The sequence below is a fragment of the Blennius ocellaris genome (assembly GCF_963422515.1).
Source record: "Blennius ocellaris genome assembly, chromosome: 20".
Lineage (NCBI taxonomy): Eukaryota > Metazoa > Chordata > Actinopteri > Blenniiformes > Blenniidae > Blennius > Blennius ocellaris.
This window is the reverse complement of record NC_137669.1, coordinates 19,652,773-19,673,174: the sequence shown is the minus strand read 5'-3', so window position 1 is coordinate 19,673,174 and position 20,402 is coordinate 19,652,773. Positions and strand designations below refer to the sequence as shown.

The window sequence follows — 20,402 nt, the reverse complement described above, 5'->3', positions numbered from 1 at the left end:
TTTATATTGCTGAAGTCCATTATATGTATGATATTGTGAAAACAGAAGTGGATGGTTGTTGACCATGGGCGTTTGTTGATGTTTGTGGACGGTGTCGTTGTTAATAAAGTCGAGCTGATTAGTGAATATTTGTCTTGTCAGAGCTTTACTATACTGAGAATCTGGGTGGCACGGTGGTGCAGGGGTTCGCTTGTCACAATCTAGAGCTGACATTTGTATGAGGAATTGGAACTTTCTTCATGTGCTTCCTTGTTTTCCCTGCATGTTTTGGCTTTGTCCCATTTTCCATATTGCTGACTCTAAGTTGGCAGTCGGTCTTAAAACCAACTGGTTGTGTCTCTGTTAGCCCTGTGACGGTGACCTTTCGTGCCTTTTCCCCCACAATCCAAAGACTGGCTTTGCACGGTTCTATTGATTGTGTGATTTATGTGATGATTTCATTGGTTCCAGCTTCTGCAGATTGGACACTTCACTGGAAAATCAGAATACTGTGCGGCAGTATTTTGAATAACACTCACTTGTTCTGATTTAAATCTTATAATTCCACTTCAAAATACAAACATTCTGAATATTTAGGATGTTTTGTGGTTTTGGACAAATATTTTATTTCCCATTCCAATTATTTCTAATATAATTCATGAACATTATCATGCTGGTATTCATTGGAATACTTAAATGTGTGCATTTTAAGATAAAACGGCAACTGAAAACCTATCGAGTGGGACCATTTTCATCAAAACCATTTAGTCGGACTGAATCCAAATGCACAGGCTGCAACACACATACTCTCTTGTACACAGACACAGACATGCATGACACTTCTCAGGATCCTCCCTGCAGTGCAGCAGCAGCAGCAGAGGGAGGTGGGGGGGAGGAGGGGTGGAGGTGAAGACAGATCACTTTGGGATAAAAGTTGCAGCAGCAGCAGCAACAGAAGCTGGATGACACTGAATGAGCCTACAGATCAGTTTAAAATGCTTTTCTAACAACCAGACCTCGTCTGCAGCAGAGCGAGTCGCCCACGGTCCAGAGCTGTAGGTGGAGACGGGTTTCAGAGCGGAGGATTTCCTGACAGGTGCACCTGCCAGACGGAGACGAAGACATAAATTCATCTGGAACGAGTTTTTAACTGGGGATCAACTGCTGTTGAACCGAACCAGAGCAGCAGAATGACAGTAAGTTAAGTTGGTGCAGGATTTGCTTCATAACTAATATGAGCCATTTCATGGGGGAAAATAACATAGAGCTTGTTGAATTGATCGTGCATGAAGTATATTTTCACTCACATTAATTGAATAAATGTCATCTTCTAAAAATAGTGTCCTTCATAAAATCTAATCAAAGTGGATTCAGTGGATGAATAGTGCAATAGAAAATGTCAGACAAATGTATGCATCACCAAATAAAAACCACCAATATGCAAAGACACTTGAAATACATGATGCATAATACTGCTCTTTCCGTGCAAATCCAATCCTATCAGCATTTCATCAACTGTCAATAAAGAATATCTGACTATATACATCCAAGACAAATGTGATGAACTGTGTGGTGCAGCAGCAGCAGCTGCAGGTTATCTATCAAGTAACTGTGTTCAGTTGTTTTGCAGCATTGTGCTTATTCCCTATTAATTTAGCATGACTGCTCATCAACGACTCACGATTACTGTCACTATTAACGTGAATGATTTAAAGTGTGCTAGAAAAGAATGAATGTGCACAGCATTGTGAGATGGTGATTGACATGCTGACACTGAGATTCTGTTGGAGTTGTTTCGTCTGAACCAAGCATGTCAGCAATGTTACTCTCTGAATGTCTTCTTAATCCTTAATCCTGTAAAAATGTGAATGGCTTTGTATTACATTCCCTCTGCTGGCAAACTCTGGATATTTCCACTGAACATGGAATAGGTACTTTCACAATAGAACTGTTCAATCTGCTAAATCAAACAATAAGCATGAATCAGCCTTATTAATGTCTGCTTTGTGCTCCCCCCCCCCCCCCCCCCCCCCATCTCCATTTACTATTAACTTAACACTTAAATCAGCCGTATAAGCCTCCACATGTATTCATGGCTCTTTGTCATTATTGTCTCCAGTATAGTTAACTTGGATCATCTTTTTAACCAAGCAAAATCTAATTTATTGGTACTTTTTATGTATGAAGCAGCTCCTGTATATCCATATCGAACTGTTACTTATTTAGTCTTCTTTATTATTAGTATTAATATCAATTAATGAGCACTGTCAATGTAAATTAATGAAATAAAAGTATATTAAACAAAGTTGATTTAGGCAAGACATATTTATAATTTGGTTGCAAAAAGAAATTAATTATCAGAAATTAGTTTAAATTGTTGGCAAATTCTGACTTCACGAACTCAGTTTGTGTTAGGCTCCTCAGAATGACAGTGTTTCAGTAATAATATAATTATAACAGTTTGAAATACTACTGAGATGTTTGGAGGTCATTTTGCTCTCAGGCTACTTGCTCTAAATTTGTATTCACACATGATTGTGGAGGATTAGTGTGTCACCCATATTGCATAACGAAGTGTTCCTCGATCCTCGTCCTGGAGGACGTCTGCCCTGTCATCAGGCTCTGCAGAAGAACCATAACAAGTCATTTGTTTCAGTGGAATGTGCTGGTGCAAGGAAACATCTGAAACATGCAGCACAGATGATGAGAGGTGAGAAAGTCCTGGACCAGGATTAAGAAACGCTGATTTAAAAGACTTCAGCACTGCTGGAAACATTACATTTTCTTATTAAATTAGTGGAACAAGATTAAACTACATGTAGTAAACATTGTATTTGTATACTATGAGGTTAATAATATAAACTCACTATATTGTAACATCCAGTTGTTTGAGTCAAATGAACTTCCAGCCCATTAACGTTTCAGTCAACACACACATCACACAGCAAGCTCCTCTAAACAGTGTACAATTTCACATGATATCATGTCTATTAATATTTGAAAAGATATTTTACCAAGATTATCCAGTAATCCCTTTGGGGAAATACAATCTTGGAAAACAAGATGGATTTTAACTACCAGAATAATCTGCAGGGTTCATCATAAAATCTGTCCTCTTTAGTGAGTCATTTTCTTCTTGGGTGTCCGCGTGAACAAAGCTTCGGAGCTCCAAAGTGTCTGTGTGTGGCGCATTCACGGCGCCAAACGGTTTACTAATGAGCTGTAATGAGCTGCCCCGCATTTGGATCTATAGAGTGACACTAAATCCCAGTCTGGGCCATGAGGGTGCCAGCTGCAGTGGAAACATCCACGCTGCCCCAGACAAAACACAAATCTGTGTGTGTGTGTGTGTGTGTGTGTGTGTGTGTGTGTGTGTGTGTGTGTGTGTGTGTGTGTGTGTGTGTGTGTGTGTGTGTGTGTGTGTGTGTGTGTGTGTGTACACACTACATTCCTATCTTTATGAGAACCCTAGACAGGTTTTTTCAAAACGTTTTTCATACATTTAGACAACGTAGAAACAAAGGTCCCCGCAAAGAACTGTCAAAACATTGTCCCCACAAACCCTATAAACCTGTATGTGTGTATTTGTCTGCGCGTGAATCCCCTTTTATTTCCCCTTTTAGTTTCTCATAGTGCAGTCTGACACCTGTGAAAACTAAAATGTTTTATCCTCTCAGGATTGTACATGTTTTTTAGATTTCAATATGGGATTTTAAGGCCGAAGGTTAGAATGACCTACAATATGTTCAGGTTTAGAGTGAAGTTTGAGATGGTGAAAGGCAGCATTTGTGTGTCTGTACACTTGTTTTCCTCTTCCTGGGGAATTTATAATGTGAGAGTGCGGATGGGATGAGAGCACACTCCACTTGTGGAGCCCCGACCCACGTTGTTGGAGCTGAAATGTTGGATCCAGTGGTGTCGGGCAAAGCATCGTGCCAGTCACTCAGCACATGTTACGCTGTCGAAAAGTGTGTGTATGCGCGTGTGTGTGGATTTCATGAGGCTATTAACAGACATGTTTATAGCTGTAACTCAGTGTTGTCAGCATCACCATAACAACAATCATCACAGCTATGGTTGTGTTATATTTCAAAGGGCTTTAAGGGATTTATTTCAGAAAACACAGCCTTAATCAATGCATGTGATATCAGCAACCCGGGTTTGAGTCTTGTGACTATTCTGTGGACACATGAAACACGAGGAGCCTGTTTACAGAAATATCTGCATGGAGGATATCTACTTCATACCTTTTTGAATAATTGAGGTGCACATTCTTATTGATCTGTATGGAAAGGAGATGTGAGCACTAATCCATTTGCTTTTCATAAAATACTTCGAAACAGCGTGACTACTGTGCACCGACGTGCAGAGAAAAAGTTCATACACAAACCATGACATGAGAGCTTGGCATGAACTATATTGTAAACTAAAAAAGGATTCAAGCTAAAGCTGTCTGCTAAGTTTAGATTTGGAGGTTACATTTGATCCACTGTCTACAAAAACATGATATGAAATCTGGACCCATACCAATCACAGCTAATAATTTATTTTGAGTGACATCCAGATGCAACATTATCTTGCCCAATAGTTTTAAAATGTATTTGATTCCATCGTGGTAATAAATAACTATGTGTTACTTTCAGAGATACATTTATTTGCGTTCAAAATAGCTGGTAAACGTAGAAGCATTGATTGAATTCCTCCATTAACCTTTTATAGAGCACTCGTCAAAATACTCAAAAATTATTCAGGGAGTTCAGAGATAGTGTAAACATGTACGTATGAGTAGATGACGTGGTACTTACAAGTAATAAAATCGAAGATCAAAATCCACATTTCACCACTTCAAGATGAAACTACTCACGGAATTTCTGTTATTGAATGTCTATACACTATTGAGCTCTACTGCCAGACCATACGATGTAATATCAACAAATACTGTAACTACAGCATAAAAAAGGGCCTATATATCCAAGAAAAGTCATATTGTGATATTCATAATTCTGGAACTAATAATAAATTCTAAATAACCGGGGAGAAGGGGTCAATTACCAAAGCAAGGGATAAACCATCACAGTTTCACCTATATCCTTAAATGTATAATATTCTATTCTTACGAATTTAAAGTCAACACTTGTACTGAAAGAAACAATAACAAAGTGAGAACTTGCCAAATGCAGTTAAATTTTAAATAAAGGGTTACTTAATGGACAGTCGCTCAAAAATATTCCTAAACATAAAGTAATAGTAGTCATCTTTAATGGACACTTGTAAAGTTGTCTCTTTCTTGAGGAAACACCTTCACATGTTTCTCTGAGTGTAGGGAAACGTGTCACTCATCATTTGTGTGGACGGGATGATTGTGACGGAGCGGGCAAAAGCATCTTAAGACTGCCGGAGCATTAAAGACGCCCTGCAAACAAGAAGTACAGTATATTTACCATTCACTGCAGTCATCTGTGACTGTGTGTGCAGGCTGCCATAAAGCTTCTGGATGAAATGTGCCATCTGACGGCCCAGTCTCTGATACCAATGGACACATCAGAGCACTTCAAGGTTTTAAAACTTCTGGGTGAAGGCTCGTATGGGAAGGTCATGTTGGCTTTACACAGAAAGCGAGGTGAGTGATCGTTATTGCTGCAAGTCATCAAAAACACAGATCTACTGTACATCGACGCTTTCCCTCTGATTCTGCAGGCATGCCGATGGCGCTGAAGTTTTTCCCTCGTGAGTCCACGTCTCTTTTCTCCTTCCTGAGAGAGTATAACCTATCTCTGTCATTCTGCACACACCCGTGCCTGACAAGAGCTCTGGGAATCGCCTACTCCACGCCGTCACACTACGTGTTTGCTCAACAGGCCAGCCTCTTTGGCGATCTCTACGACGTGATCCTGCCTGAGGTACATTGACATATCTCCTGAGTAACACAACACATATTGAACCCACTGAATATGTCTTGGTAAGAATCAATCATCCCCTCTCTGGTGTGCTCTCCAGGTGGGTGTGGAGGAGGCCTGCTGTCAGCGGGTGGTGGCGCAGCTTTGCGGCGCGCTGTCCCACCTGCACTCGCTCGGTTTTGTCCACAGAGATGTCAAGCCGGAAAACGTCTTCCTCTGCGATTCTGCCTGCCGTTGGGTCAAACTGGGAGACTTTGGCATGGTCAGTACGAGATATTAGCAGGTTGAAAAGACACAGCCGCTCTTGCTTTGTTAGTGCAGCTTAGATATGCACTAATCCAAGTGACCAGCAGGACCTGAGGAGCGCAGTGTCCCTCCTGATGAACTAGAGATGCTCATGACAAGTAAAGCAGCATAGATTGTTGAGGGTAAGGGGTAAATTATTGTCTGCTATTAATTTAACAAGTGTATGTCAGTCCTTACTGAATCAGTGACTTCCAGTCTGTTGATATCCAAGTTTATTAGGATTCACTTGTGGTATTGTGGTAAGTATTACTGCATGCTGACATGGGCTTTTCTGCGTGTCGTTTGAATCTTCTTCCTGTAGCTGTATGTGTTTCATGTAACTGATGACTAAATTGAGAGTATGAGGTGTGCATTTGTCACCTCAAATTCAAATTTAGTTAGTTAGTTATTTTCATTGTACAGCCAACAGTTTTTGACATTAATTGAAATACATTAGTTTAATGGTGAAAGAAATAGTAATGTGAATGCAAATCTTAAATTGAGAAGATTAATCTACTCAAACAATTCCATTTGTGCCACATTAAAATATGTTGAGCACACGACGCCAATCAAGTGTCAATTCAGTGTTTATTTCCTCCAGGTCAAGGCAACAGGGACCAGAGTCCCGGAGGTGTGGTACAGCTCTCCTTACTGCTCCCCGGAGGCTGAGATTGCTCGAGGAAACCAGGACAGCTGGAGCAGCACAAATGACGAGGACGGAGGCTTTAAGAAGAATGACGAAAAGAAGAAGGCCAGAGCCTGGGGGTCCGTGGAGCCCAGCACAGACAGCTGGGCACTGGGCATCCTGACGTATGCCATGCTGACCGGCAGCCACCCTTGGGCTGAAACGGCAAGCAACTGCCGAGCATACCTGAAATACAATGAGTGGTTTGACAGATGTAAAGGCGCCGACGATGAACTCGACATGTGGGAAGAGCCAGAAGCCGATTCAAACCAAGCAAGACCGAATCAGAAGGAGCGCCTCCCCGCAGCGCCACAGTTTGCATGTTTCACTCCGCTGGCTTGTTCCTTCTTCCAGTCGCTGCTCGACCCGAGGCCCACGCTACGCAGGCGACCCGAGGACGCGATGCGTTTCCTCGGAGGGGATTGGATAATAGAGAACGAGAGGCTGAGGCTGGAGCAGGAGAGGAAGAAAGGTAGAGTGAAAGGTGCCATCAGAAATATGAGAGACATGGAAGGAAGAGGACAGCGATAAGTAAATACAACATAAAAGGAGAAAAAAAAGTGGTGGATCAACTATGTTTAAATATTGATATTCTTTTATTTTTGCAAACATTATAGAAGTTCAGATTTGTAGTTTGCTGAGGAAACCTGAAATATTAGTAAGACTGGAGCAAGCCTTTATTTCTATATTCTATGCCATTATAATTGAGCTATATTGTCATTTAGGGGCAGTGGGCATGATAACAAGACATCGGAGTCGTAATTTAAATGTCACTGTTTTCACCTGAAAGTGGTAAACCTTTACATGCCCACTATGAGTGGATCATCAACAATAATAATGGTGGATTGAATGCAGCACTTGTAAATTTAACAGTTCTTATTGAAAGAAATGTCAATTTTGTTGCCATGATTCTTTATAACATCAAACATGAGTTTGACATCAGGGTTTACCCAATAATACTAAGTTGTATCTCGAATGAACAAAGATTTAGAAGAGAAATAAAGCAGTGATGGCAGGTGGTGGATGGAGGGGAATAAAAAAGTCACGTCCCACATGTTTAACCTCTTCAAACATTAGGAAAACAGCTTTGTGAAAAAAATCCCCCTTGTTAAATGGAAACGACACGGTTTATGGGAAATCGGTCTTTTGGGAAACTCTTGTGCTGTGGGAGGTCAGGAGCTGCTCCGGTTTCTTAAAACAAAATGAAAGTGTTTACAAAACAAATCCTTAATATCAGATTAAAATGAACTTGGGGAAAAGGTGGATCAGCAGCTGTGGTGTTGGTGATTATCAGTGTTGAGCGCTGCAGTGCTGGCGTGTCCTTGTAAAAGATACTGTCTTGAGCACACGGTCTCTAAATTTGGCTCTACGCTCTACAGTGCATAATACGTAATCGCGGGCTATGAACTGGATATAGACTGCAGTAGTGCCTCGTCATAAACCTGTCTGAGGTCAAGTTTAAAAAGACCACACTGGGGGTTTTCTGACTTAGCTTTAAAGGGGAAAGAAAATCCTATGTAAAGTGGTTTTTTAAAGCCTTTTGGTCTCAGTCTGCATCTACAAATTAAAGACGTTTAAGTAACACGTATGCTTTACTGAGGTAGAAGGAATGAGCATGTCAGTTTTATCAGATGTGATGAATTACAAATGTTAACTTTTTCTATCCAACTACAAACTACATATTATTTTGTATTGTTTGTTTCTTATAAGCAATAAAACCTTTAAGACTTACTTTGGTATGTATGAAGCCGTATCAATTGCACTGATATTTCATGCATCCGAAGTAAACTTTTAATATAATAAAATAACTTTTTGTCTGGATTGTCTGTTTTTCATGAATGATTCGGTGGAAAACAACCTCAGCGAAACATGTTCTGTTTGAATCTCCTGTTAGTCACATCCTTGTAAGGCCATACACCAATGTAAATAGATTAGACACGCGCACAGACACACCGAGGGCAGACCATTTGGAATGCATTGCCAGGTGTTTTCAAAAATAGACTTCTTGTCATATATTTGATTCTACAACCTTTCAGCACCAGGTGTGTGCCACCAGTCAAGCCTCATCTTCACTGCCCCGCCAAGTCACACTCCGAGTACATTTACTCCAGCACGTACTGGAGGCCGAGGGACATTTGTTACACTTTTCACATTTCTGGATCAATATCTTAAACCTCTTTTAAGCTCTTGACGACAAATTTGATACCGAAAAGTTACATGTTTCTGCTATTAAATGTCCGAGCTGTTGTCGCTGCAACACAAGTAAGATAAATGGAAGGAAGCGAGCATTATCTGTGTGTCTTGTGTGTGAAGTAAGGGCTGAGGAGGTTCACAGGTGAACTTGTTCAGAGATATACAACAGTTTCCAGCCTCGCCCACAGTGGATACTCGGTGACTCATCTCACAATTCATCTCACTGGCACTGAACATCAATCAATAACTGACGCTGCCTGACAAACTTCAAAAAAAGCTGCTTCACTGGTCGCATTATATCTGCTATGGGATAATCCATCCACCTTCAATGGCTCCTTCATCTGCACATTTTCATTCCAGCACCAGAAGACACTCTCTCAATATACGCGGTACATATTTATTTCATTTGCAGGCCTCCTGTTCAGGTTCCTTCATTCATACTTTAGTTTCTGGTCTCTGTTTCTCAGACTGAGAGGGTTTGAGAGCTGGCTACTGTATGGCTTGTTTGCCAATAAGTATTTGATCTCTGACACTTCCGTGGAAAAGGGAAAGTCAGCAGCATTTAAAGGGTGAGAGGGAGGTGAAGTCAGAGAGAGAGCAGGAGCTGCGGTCGACCACAGAGAGCTGAACCACTGCCCAGGCTAATAAAAACTGCAGTCGTAAATAACAGGTAGAGGTGAAAACAAAAACAAAAACAGAAAAAAGCTGCTGCAGGTTAGGTTTAGACTATCTAGGTATGAAAAAAAACAACTTCTGAACTCAGATCATTTTTTTCTTGGACTTGTCCGGGACATACCCGATCTTTCACCCAGCGTCGGTCCAAACTTCAATAATATCTGTAAACAGGAGGGATGGATGGACTTTCAGTGTATGACAAAAAGGCAAACATGTGTTTAGCAAGTGCAAAATAAATTAATAAAAAATATTATATTATCTGTAAAGTGTAAGAAACATTTATAAATATTTAGCATTGCATAGCAAAAAAGAAATACAAAGTCACTAATCAGTGATGGATGGCTGGATAAGCCTGACTGAAAGTTTATTGTATGGAAAGTGATATTTTATGTTTTAAAGAATAAATCTACTAATGAATAGCTAGAATTCTGCAGCTAGAATAGAAAATTAACTGTTGAAAGATGAGGACTTGTTTATGCCAGTTGTTCCTCTTCCTGAGGCCTCACTGGCCACTCTGCATATTTATTCTACTCACACCTATTCTGTTTCATCAAATGATATCCTATAAATCCATTTTTAGTCACTAATCTGACAGTGGTTTGCTTGTGAAATCCTTTCCCAGTCACCTGGGGTAACGCATGTCTGTAAAAGCTAAAAGCAGAGCTGGTTTCCTCAGTTCCTGGAAAGCAGGCATAATGAAATATATAATATATATCAATGTGTGTTCTGTATTGGCTGGCAGGAGGGGAGATGCAGGTTTGACAGAAAACTACTGGCATATTTACACAATTTCCAACTGGTACACACACTAACCCACTACCTTATAAAGTAACTCCTCTAAGACTCTCCTTAACATTTCACCTAAAAAAAAAGTTGATGTTTAGTCATTATAACCTTTGACCTTTTGCCTCTCTGTCACCTCACCAGCTCTTAAATTATCTTAACATCCAGTGACATGTTAATCTAGTGTCTACCAATATCCACTTTATGCACAAATAAAGATTGTTAGTCAGACAAAGAGTTCGTCTTTGTGAGGATGAGCACCTTCGAGGCATCTCAGGAATCCTCTTTGTGCCAAAACCAATGAATTAACAAGCTCGTTAGAAGGGAGACAGTTTGATTAGAGTTTCACACTTGCGAAGTCCGAGGGGCTTGAGGACTCTGGCCGGTGGTCTGTAAACTATTTCCCATCCAAGCGTCTCTCATGACATTTCACCTGATATCCTGCACTAAAGCTATGTGTCTTCAGTATGCTCGGATTGTGCAACACCGAGTGTCACCATGTATATTTGGCTGACAAGCTAACAAATGGGTGCTTCACAAATGTTTCATGTAATCCAGAGGAAGTAATTAAAAAAAAAAAAAATTGAAACAGATTCCAGTAAAATCTGGTGATCAAATTGGTGATAAAATGTTCCACAAATTAAAATAGATTATAGCTGTTATTGCAAGTATAGTGCTGCTGCCTTCAAGGTGCCTGGAAATGCTGGAAATTGATTTTACAATGTATTTAATAGCCAAATCTTGATGAGACACCCAACTGAGGTATTTCTTCTATATTTTAACTTGTGTTATAAACACCATAAGATGCAAATCGTATCAAAGGCAGATTGCTTAGTTGTTGCTGTTTTTACATACTAAAAAACCTGTGAGCAGAAGTGAATCACATAATCATAATATACATACATTTTATTTTCTGTCATCTAGGGTAAATTCCCTTCAATTATTTTGTTGTTTCAGAAATTGTTTGTATCTTAGTTATTAGACAATAACAAGACCTAAATTGTTCCACCTGGATTTCTTGGTTTCTTTCTTGTCTCTTTCTGTAACATTCAAATAACTACAAGTTGAATTGTTGTCTTTCGTCCTGAACATTGATCATTTGATTGATTAGAATTCGATTCTCAGACTTTTCAATCTATATATTTGCAAAAGCAGGACTGGAGGTGGTGGAGATTCACAGCCAGTAAGTTTGTGGATGAGCAAATCCCAAATATTTGTAATAATTGATGCAACTCGTGGAATGATTGAACAGCTGGCAGATCAAAGTCCAAATAACATGCCGGGAATTTTTTTTAAATACATTGGCGAGAAGCGTCATCACAGCAAAACTGTGTTTGCTGTGTGAAGGTTGCATGTTCTCCCTGTGCATGCATTGATTCTCTCTCTGCGTTTCCTTTTCCAGCCTGAATCTATGCTTGATGAGCCGACCGGCTGACCAGCTCACTTTCATGTCTGTGTGTGGCGGCAAAGTAAATCACTGCGGTAGTATTCTGCGGATTACTTGGCAGGAACTCTGCTGGCTGGGAAGCTTGGTTTGGATGTGAAGGAGGCAAACAGATCCCCTGTTATTGCTGCATGTTGTTGTCTGACTGCGACGCCGCCTCCTGGGGAGCAGTTTTGAATTCTTGCCAGGACAATCCCCGAGCCAAGCACAAAACAACTTACATGTCAATTTATTTTATGAAGTGCTGATGTGCGGAGCTTTGAAGGTGATGCCGGGCTAAGATTAGACGTACGTGACCTGAGTTAGGTTTTTGGCCAGCTGGCCTGTCAGGCGGTCTTTTCTACTGACCCATCCAGTGCAGGTCAGTGTCTCACTGGCTTTACAAATATAATGCAATCAATTTGAAGCAATGGCGGCAGATTTACCTGTCGGTCATTTGGCGTGCCACTCAGGCATGACATTGTGACTTTTCGCTCTTCCTCTCTCAAACACTGAAGAGATGGACTCCACGGGACTCCAGATTCCCGGTAGACGGACTGCAATGACTTTGACTTTTGCTTTGCGCAGCAGGGGGTCGACGATTATAGGACCAACTGCCACGGAGACATAATTAATGCAACACCAGGTGAGGCATCACATTCATGAGCATTGCCATAAATTATGACCCAACGCTTCTATTGACATTTAAATACGTCACATATCTTTTGAACAAAGACTCTCGTTTTATATCGAGGCATTTAGCGGTGGGTGTATTGTGGAAGTTGTATGTGTGTGAGTTAGAGAGAGCTTTGAATTCGATCCCTCATTACTGAGCTGCTGATAGATGGAAAGCTCTCTGGGAAGGGAAATCGAATCTTCAGCTTGAAGGCAGGGATATCAAGGGTATTAAAAGTCCAGTATTTCCCTGTAGTTTAAATCGAGTCCGTTAAGACGAACACATGCGGTGGTGTGTTGGCGGGAACAGTGGAGCAGCTGATGCACATCAAGAAGCTGAAAACCTTTATTAACCCTTTACCAGGCATACGACCACTTCTGGTAAGTTTCAGCATTTCTTCTTTTCAACAGAAAGTGGAAGTTTGTCCTCTTTCAAACATTTCCGTGTGGTTTTGAATGTTCTCCCAATAAATGTGTGGATTTTTTTTTTTTGTAGGTACTCCGGTTTCTTCCCACAAACATGTGTTTGAGTCTAAAAGTTAATCGGTGTCTCTAAACTGTCCATAGGTTTGGTTGATGTGTATCTGATCTGTTTTTTCCCCTCGTGGCCTGTACGGGAAGCTGCCTTCACTCAGGGTGCTGGAATCGGCCGCTGTGACAGGAAGTAAGACGACATTATACAGATAATGAAAAGAGCTCATTTGGCGTTTAAAGATCATGATTCCAAGCTTCATCCATAATGCACTAGAATGAAATAACAAAGCAAAGACAATTTAATGTGATCCAATTTTTCATTTGTGACGTGTATTGAAAATGACAACAGGACCTCATCCATCCTTGGAAAGGATTTATTGCCTCTTTCTCATTGAGTTGGTTATAAATCAAAAGTGTTAGTCTGGTGACTTTACAGCCAAGGTGGTATAGATGAGAAATGGGAGACTTTATTTAGTTTTTCTTAGATTTTAGCCAGCGATACAAGCGGTGTAAACACAACACACATGTTAACATGTATCAATAAGCCCTATATTTTATGCCAAGTTAAATACACTCAATGTGATTTGATCACAGCAAATCTTAAACAACAAAAAATAAACCTGGGCAGACAAAATAAATCAAAATAAAACAAACAAAAAACATAAAATATGTGCATGACAAGTCGTCTGCCAAAATCCTGTAAACAATTTCACAATCGGCCCAAAAGCCTGTTCAGCATAAACATTCACATTTCATTTGCTGCCAGAAGGACATTCATTAGACATTCAGCTTGTTTTTGTTTACCGTCACTCCTTCGACCGGTGAGTCCAGACAACATCACTATAAGAGCATTTTGTTTTGTTCTTCTCCAGAGACCACGGGGGGGGGGGGGGATCACCCCGACCGCTTCGCTTCTGATAGTTATCTAATTTTTCCAAGTCTTCAAAGAAACACTTTGACCTTTTTGGAAAATATAAAAATGACGCATGTGAACGACATTGTTCTCAAACCATGACAACTGAGAAGCGTGATAATCACAATTAACAATTATCAAACAATTAGTTTAATCCAAATGTGGTCCCCTTTGAAACGCTGTCATCTGCACCCTGTGGTCACTTCTTAAATCATCATTTCAACACAGCAGCTTCAAGTCTGAGGATTATGAATTCACTTTTTTTTTTTCCCCCCAGGTAAACTACACTGACCACTTGTTCTAATCGCATCTCTTCATCGCACAACCGCATGTGCAATATGTGGCAAATCTCTGTCCATGAAGTTCATTCATGAAAAACTCCATCTGTACGACAAATGTCCATGTCATCATTTTTCTAATAAGAGCAACTCATTATAAATTGTTACTACTAATATCAGCTATAAACCTCTTATTAACCGTACTGCATGTTTATCACATAAAGTGAAGCTTTGATAAGGAAGAGCTTTTTTTTTTTTTAAAGGAAGAATTTGAGGACAAAATGTTACTTTTTAATAGTAACTTAGAATGAGCAGGAAATCACTGCATGTTTTTAGAGAAAATAAAAAAACCTCAAGATGTGTAAAAAAAAGAAAAGGTTAACTGAACTACCTTATTACTACTTTTTTAAAAGCAGTAATACATGGAACGTAAACTTTGCAGTAAAGAAAGCGAGTCTGCATTTTTTTTCCCCAATTACAGTGTTGGAACAAAATTGGTTGATAAGCACCCAGCAGTAAGATTTTCTATTGTAAACAATCATTTTAATACACATCAAAACATTATGCGGATGCACCTCAAGTACACCTATGAAACTTCAGCTTTTAACAAACTCACTGATAAACACAGTAACGGCTGTTCATTAGTTCAGTTCTCTCTCCTATGGAGTGATAAAGGTGATTTAACGTTTTTAACTGCATTTGACAGATTTCCAGCTTATTTTGTTGCCACAAGTTAGGATATACATCCATAAGGCAACTCACATAATTTTTGTTTAACTCAAACTCCACAGTGGAACAAATAAGAAAACGCAATGCTTTTAATTATTTTCACTGATTGTATCCAGTGAAACACAAGGCTGTTATACTCAAATTCACATTGCAAGAATTGAAATGAGCAATTTTTAAGGCGAACTTCAATCAATGTGTGTCAGAGTTGTTTTGTCTTAGATTGCAATTTTAAATCTCAAATCTATGATGTCATATGGCTTTCCAACAACAACAACAACAACAACAAGATGCCAATTTTACAACTCTGTAGAAATACTGTCTCTCTTCGGTTAATGCATTGCACCTTAAGCAGACTTCACTTGCTTTGCAGCTGATTGCAGGATTCACATGAAGCACTGGTGTCTCTCCTTGAGAAGTAGTACTCTGCACTGCCTGCAGGGGGAGCGCGTACCAAAAAAGAGAACTAAAGCTCTGTTCATAGCGCCATCTACTGGGGGAGGAGATGCAGACACACTAAAGAGGAACACCTGCTACTCAGGCTGTAGCGCATAGCCCTTAGATATAATTGGAAATGGCTCATATCACGTGATGGCTTTTAGTTAGTAGTGCTTCATTTCTTAAGAGGGGTATCTGAAAGATATGTGATTTTTTTTTTCTTTTTTTTCTGAATGAAATTAGTTCAACCGCTCTGTGGTGATTCGGGTCTCTGCTTTGGGATCAGTGAGTTGGGAGTTACTCTCAGTGTGACGCACATAAAGCTACAGACACGGATACAGATGAGATGGAAACAGAACAAAACAAAAAAAATCACAGCCGACGACTCAGAACTGGATCCAGTTCGTGGTGTTCTGTGGTCGCGATGGAGGTGGAACAGAGCTGAAAACATCAACGAGTTATTATCATCTCCAGGTATGTCAGTTAAAAAAAAAAAGTTGCATTTGAAGGAAACAAAAAAGTAAATCATGAAAACACTGAGAACAACTCTGTGCAATACCTTGAATAAAAATAGAAAGCTGCGTATGTTTTGTTTTTACATCAAAAATTCTTGCCTACAACTGAAACATGTATGTAACAGGATGTCTGCGCTCACCTTGTCGGAGCAGTAAAGTCTCCCCAAAGATCCGAACCCACATTGGACTGAACCACTGTGTTGGAGTTGCTGCTGTCCAGCTCCAACAGGCAGCCTGTCAGCAAGAGACACAGCTCACAGCTCATAAAGCACAGCTTTCACACTGACACACATTTTCTTAATTTTTTTTGCAGCCTGAAGCCGAAAGTAATTTGACAGCTCCTAATTAACAAGGTGTTTGGAAAAAATGTTAAAAAAAAAAAAAAAAAAAAAAAAAATAGGTCGCTTCAGTGGGTTGCAGCTGCACAAGTGGCAGGAAATATAAATGTTGGTGCTTGAAACGTCGAGCGAGGCCAAACTGAGCTGGGCGGCCGTCGTATTGGTTCGGATATAAAGGCAGGTTTTGTTCCCCTCAGGAAATAGGTCTGGAAACGTGGGGCCGTCTTATATTTGCGGTCTAATACGGAGTTCCACGGAGATTTGAGTGAGCTGGCAGAATGTCAGGCCTGGGCAACGAACAAGTGATGGAGGATATAAGACTGAATTTAAACCAGGAAACATCGGAGAAATTCAGCAGATCTACCTGTAGCTGTGCTTCCGGTCTGCGGCTCGATGTTGTGATTGGACGAGCCTGATGAAGGAGGCGGGGCTATCTTGCCTCCAGGTGGTGGTGGGAGGAGTCCAAATCCACCTGAGCTCTGTGGGCGGGGCTTATCTCTTTTTTTACCTTGCTGCAGGTGGAGAGAAAAGTGAGGATGACTCAATAAAGGTGCATTTATCTAATCATATCTGAATTTTAAACATTTTTTAATGAATATTCAATTTAATTTGCTTGTAAAAAAGTAGTACAATAGCATATAGACTAATCTGCCACATTATTAGGGACACTTGTCCAGTATAATGTAATGCAATTCAACATCTCATAAAGAATTCTGCCTTTTCACTTTCACAGCACTTTCAAGAACAGCAATGATCATAAAAAAAAACTAATTACCAGTTGAAAAGTTCAGTCTTCCTTGTCAGAAACTTTCTTTTCTACATGAGATTCTACAGACGTGAAACATTTTTTGATTTCTGAAATGATATTTCTTTCAGTTTGGAAGTTAAGTACATTCCTACTTCAAGAACTGTGAATACATTACCATGCTTTTTATCAGTAGTCCCACTAAAGTCGATTACTGCCCGATGCAGCGATAGCCCCACGAGGAAACAAGCATCTGCCACTCACCCCGATGTTGAGCGTGATGGTCTGTCCCTCCTTAAAGCCCAAGTCAAGCTTTGGCCCCGAATCCCCGAGTTGAGCACTTTTACTGAACTCATTCTCCTGCTTCACCCATCTGAAGACACAAACACACGATCAGCATCTGACGCAAGAGGAAACGACCTCAGCAGTGTTCAGGACGACTGCGGCGAGCAGCTTTCTGCAAACGCAAGTCAAACACTCCAGACAGACGGTGCTGCGACAAGTTAAAAAAAAACAAAAAACAAAACTGTGCATGCCAAATGTTGGGGTTTATTTTAATGTTAAGCATTGGAAGATGTTCCGTAATGTGGATGATGTGAAGAGTGGAGATTCATCAATTTTATTTTTGTGTTTTCTGCCAAAAGTATAGGCCTCATTATAACAGACTACATCATGATGGTGATTGCACTCAGTCCTTCTCACTTGAAATGGTCCTGTAAAGCTACGTTGAAGTCAAAGGCGTCCCCTCGGTCCCCAAAACCAACTCCTATAAAAGCACTGCGACCTGCAGGCAAGAGGAGACGATGAAAGACACAAAAGAACATCACAAAGTATTTCAGAAGTATCAGATCAATACCATTATCGTCCTGTATCCGCAAAACAAAGTATCTGCTGGAGTCGCTGACAGTTTCCACGGTAACGCCGGGATACTCCTTCACTGGCGCCTGAGCAAACAGCTCCCCTGGAGGACAGAGGACACATTGCTCCATGGACAAATCAGTCAACACATCGTTTAATCCTGACGAACACAACCACAATTTACAAAAGGGGTGGTGGTGTCCATGGTTTATTGTTTTAATGTTTAAAGTCTGGACGAGTAGAAGCCTGAGCAGCACAGACGAGGGAATTTTCTCAGTGGACACGTCGACTCAAGCTGTACTATGACATTACAAGGACTGTGAGTCAGCGTCATGATAAAAGAAGGAGGAAAAAATAGAAAGAGAAAAGCATCCCTTCGTGGAGCTCTCATTGTAAAACGAATGGCGTTCGTACCTGACACTCTGTCCTCCAGTTTGATAAACGCCACTTTGCCCTTGGCTGTGATCCTCATTCGACCAGACCAGTCGGGAGCGTCCAGCTTCCAGTCAGCCGCCCTGCACAGTCGTTTTCTCTTCAGTATCACTCAAATATCAAAAAACAATTCCACTTCCATAAAGGTTGGGACAATGTGTGGAATTACAGAATAGCGTCCATTAAAGAATCTCCAAAACACATAGGTTATATAGAATCTAATATAAACAAATGAATGTTGAATTAATGTTAAAATCAGCACCTTGTAAATAAAGAGGACTTCCAACAGGCCCCACAATAGCATTGATCATGCCCTTGGAATTCATTAAATTACCCTTACTTATAAAAATAAGTGGCTTTTGCGTTTGATTCAAATTAATCATATTTTCACCCCCCTATTCTTTGCACTCTCTACTTTGATATCTTTACCATCCACAGTAGTGCCTAGAGAAGTGGCTATACTCGCAGGTCTTCCCTTCTTTTAAAAGCAGGACACAAACACTTTTTTTTTTTTTTAAGAAACAAGCATGCAAGTCGATCCTATTTATTGAAAATACATCCATTGTATTTTCTCATTGCCACATAATTTCTTCCGCGTGATCTCTACTATCTTCACAGCCCGATTTTGAGCATTGGACAAAACATGTTTTAATTCTCTGGCCAGATGCTTGAATGTTAAAGTTCATCCATTCTCTTGAGAGTGATGCACCATCGTCCTTGGTCAAAGAGATGGTGCACATCAGGGGAGATTTAGAATTGCGTGTACATGATGTTGACTGAAAACTGAGCAAGTATACCTGCGTCGACCCTGGACTACACCGCTGCCATCCACCCAATGACCTGGTTACATATGAATTTGTCCAATAAATATGTGACCAAACACTGGAAGAAACTGACACAAGTGGCAGGTGGGGGGCTTGGATGGTGCCCAACAACAAATCACTGCCCTCAAGACCCCTCTGGAGTTTATTCCAGCCCTGTAAAAGAGGTCCTCTGAACTTTCCTTTGGTTTAGAATAAAGGATCTAAAGCAGATGTGCACGTTTGAAAAAAAAACAAACAAAAAAAACTAGCTGGAATGTGTGATTAAAGACATCCAGCTGCGGTGCGGCGGACAGCGACTTACACCTGTGACAGCTCAACCACAACACAGACTCACGCACACTACATTTAATGTCTTTCCAGGCTTTCCCAAACAGCTGACATGTTTCTGTTCGTCCCCGCTGCTTCACATAAAGCCAGCAGTGTCTCTCTCTCTCTCTCTCCCTCTGCTCCCATCGGAGGTCTCCCAGCAAACACACACTGACAGGCGGGCGGCTGAAGTGAGAAAAAAACGGCTGCCCGGCAGCCCCTCAAACCGCGTTTCTCCGCACCGGCACGGAGCCGCCGGTGTCCCCCTACCTGTAGGCGCGGTTTGAAGCTCTGGGCGGGATGCGGTAGACGTTGACTTCGGGTTTAACGCACAGGATCGACTCGTACTCCCCCTCGGCCGCCATCTTGGTCCAGTGTGTTATGGATGTGGGAGTTGTTGCTGCTTGTGACTCATTTATTCAGCGTCCCTCTTCGTTTTTCAGAGTCTCTGTGACACACGAGCGTTAACGTAAACATGTAGAATATAAATACATGAATACACATGTTTTGTAAAGACAACTAACTTGATTCTCTATCTGATACTCAGATTTATCAGGGATTTTTTAACCATATTGCCTCCTATCTCTGATGTTGCTTTAATTTTCAACAGCTACAAAATATGAGATACATTCCAGACTTGCTCATATTGTTTTCACATAATTGTTAGTTGTTAGATCCGAATATAATAATAAAGAATAACCGTCCTTCTACTTTGAAATAACTTGTAAGTCTTTATATAGTCTGCAACTATTGTAACGGTTACAGTTTCTTTAAAAATAAAGTTGTTTTACACTTTGTTTTGGAGACTCACAATGTTGTCTGTATCAAAACAAATTATGTTTAAACTAATTAATTTAAATATTGAAGGTTTCCCCTCATCTCTCGTGAGTCATCCTCCTGACCACCAGATAATTTCTGCACCCACCTGAATTAAAAACAAAAAAAAAAACAACAACAACA

General features: G+C 40.5%; 2 protein-coding genes across 2 annotated transcripts; one reads left to right on the top strand and one right to left on the bottom strand.

Annotated features, from left to right (window-relative positions):
• Positions 1 to 874: 874 nt before the first annotated feature.
• On the top strand, positions 875 to 8,665 carry LOC308144595 (serine/threonine-protein kinase SBK1). Its single transcript, XM_080515751.1, has 5 exons — positions 875 to 1,175; positions 5,455 to 5,599; positions 5,677 to 5,879; positions 5,977 to 6,138; positions 6,763 to 8,665. The coding sequence occupies exons 1-5, from the start codon at positions 1,170 to 1,172 to the stop codon at positions 7,375 to 7,377; spliced, it is 1,131 nt and encodes a 376-aa protein (XP_080371877.1). The 5' UTR covers positions 875 to 1,169; the 3' UTR covers positions 7,378 to 8,665.
• A 7,145-nt stretch (positions 8,666 to 15,810) lies between these two features.
• Positions 15,811 to 19,832, bottom strand: LOC308144671 (adaptin ear-binding coat-associated protein 1-like; the record flags this gene model as incomplete). The annotated part of the gene is made up of 7 exons (XM_080515851.1): positions 19,713 to 19,832; positions 18,295 to 18,395; positions 17,725 to 17,983; positions 17,287 to 17,395; positions 16,642 to 16,789; positions 16,080 to 16,173; positions 15,811 to 15,865 (listed from the first exon to the last, which is right to left on the bottom strand). Exons 1-7 carry the CDS (start codon positions 19,805 to 19,807, stop codon positions 15,811 to 15,813), a joined length of 861 nt encoding a protein of 286 aa, XP_080371977.1. The 5' UTR covers positions 19,808 to 19,832.
• Between the last annotated feature and the right edge of the window lie 570 nt (positions 19,833 to 20,402).

Excerpts from the sequence above, each read along its gene's own strand:
- LOC308144595 (XM_080515751.1), top strand. Across the intron at positions 5,600-5,676 it reads GGCTTTACACAGAAAGCGAG|GCATGCCGATGGCGCTGAAG; the intron begins GTGAGTGATCGT and ends CTGATTCTGCAG. Across the intron at positions 6,139-6,762 it reads AACTGGGAGACTTTGGCATG|GTCAAGGCAACAGGGACCAG; the intron begins GTCAGTACGAGA and ends TATTTCCTCCAG.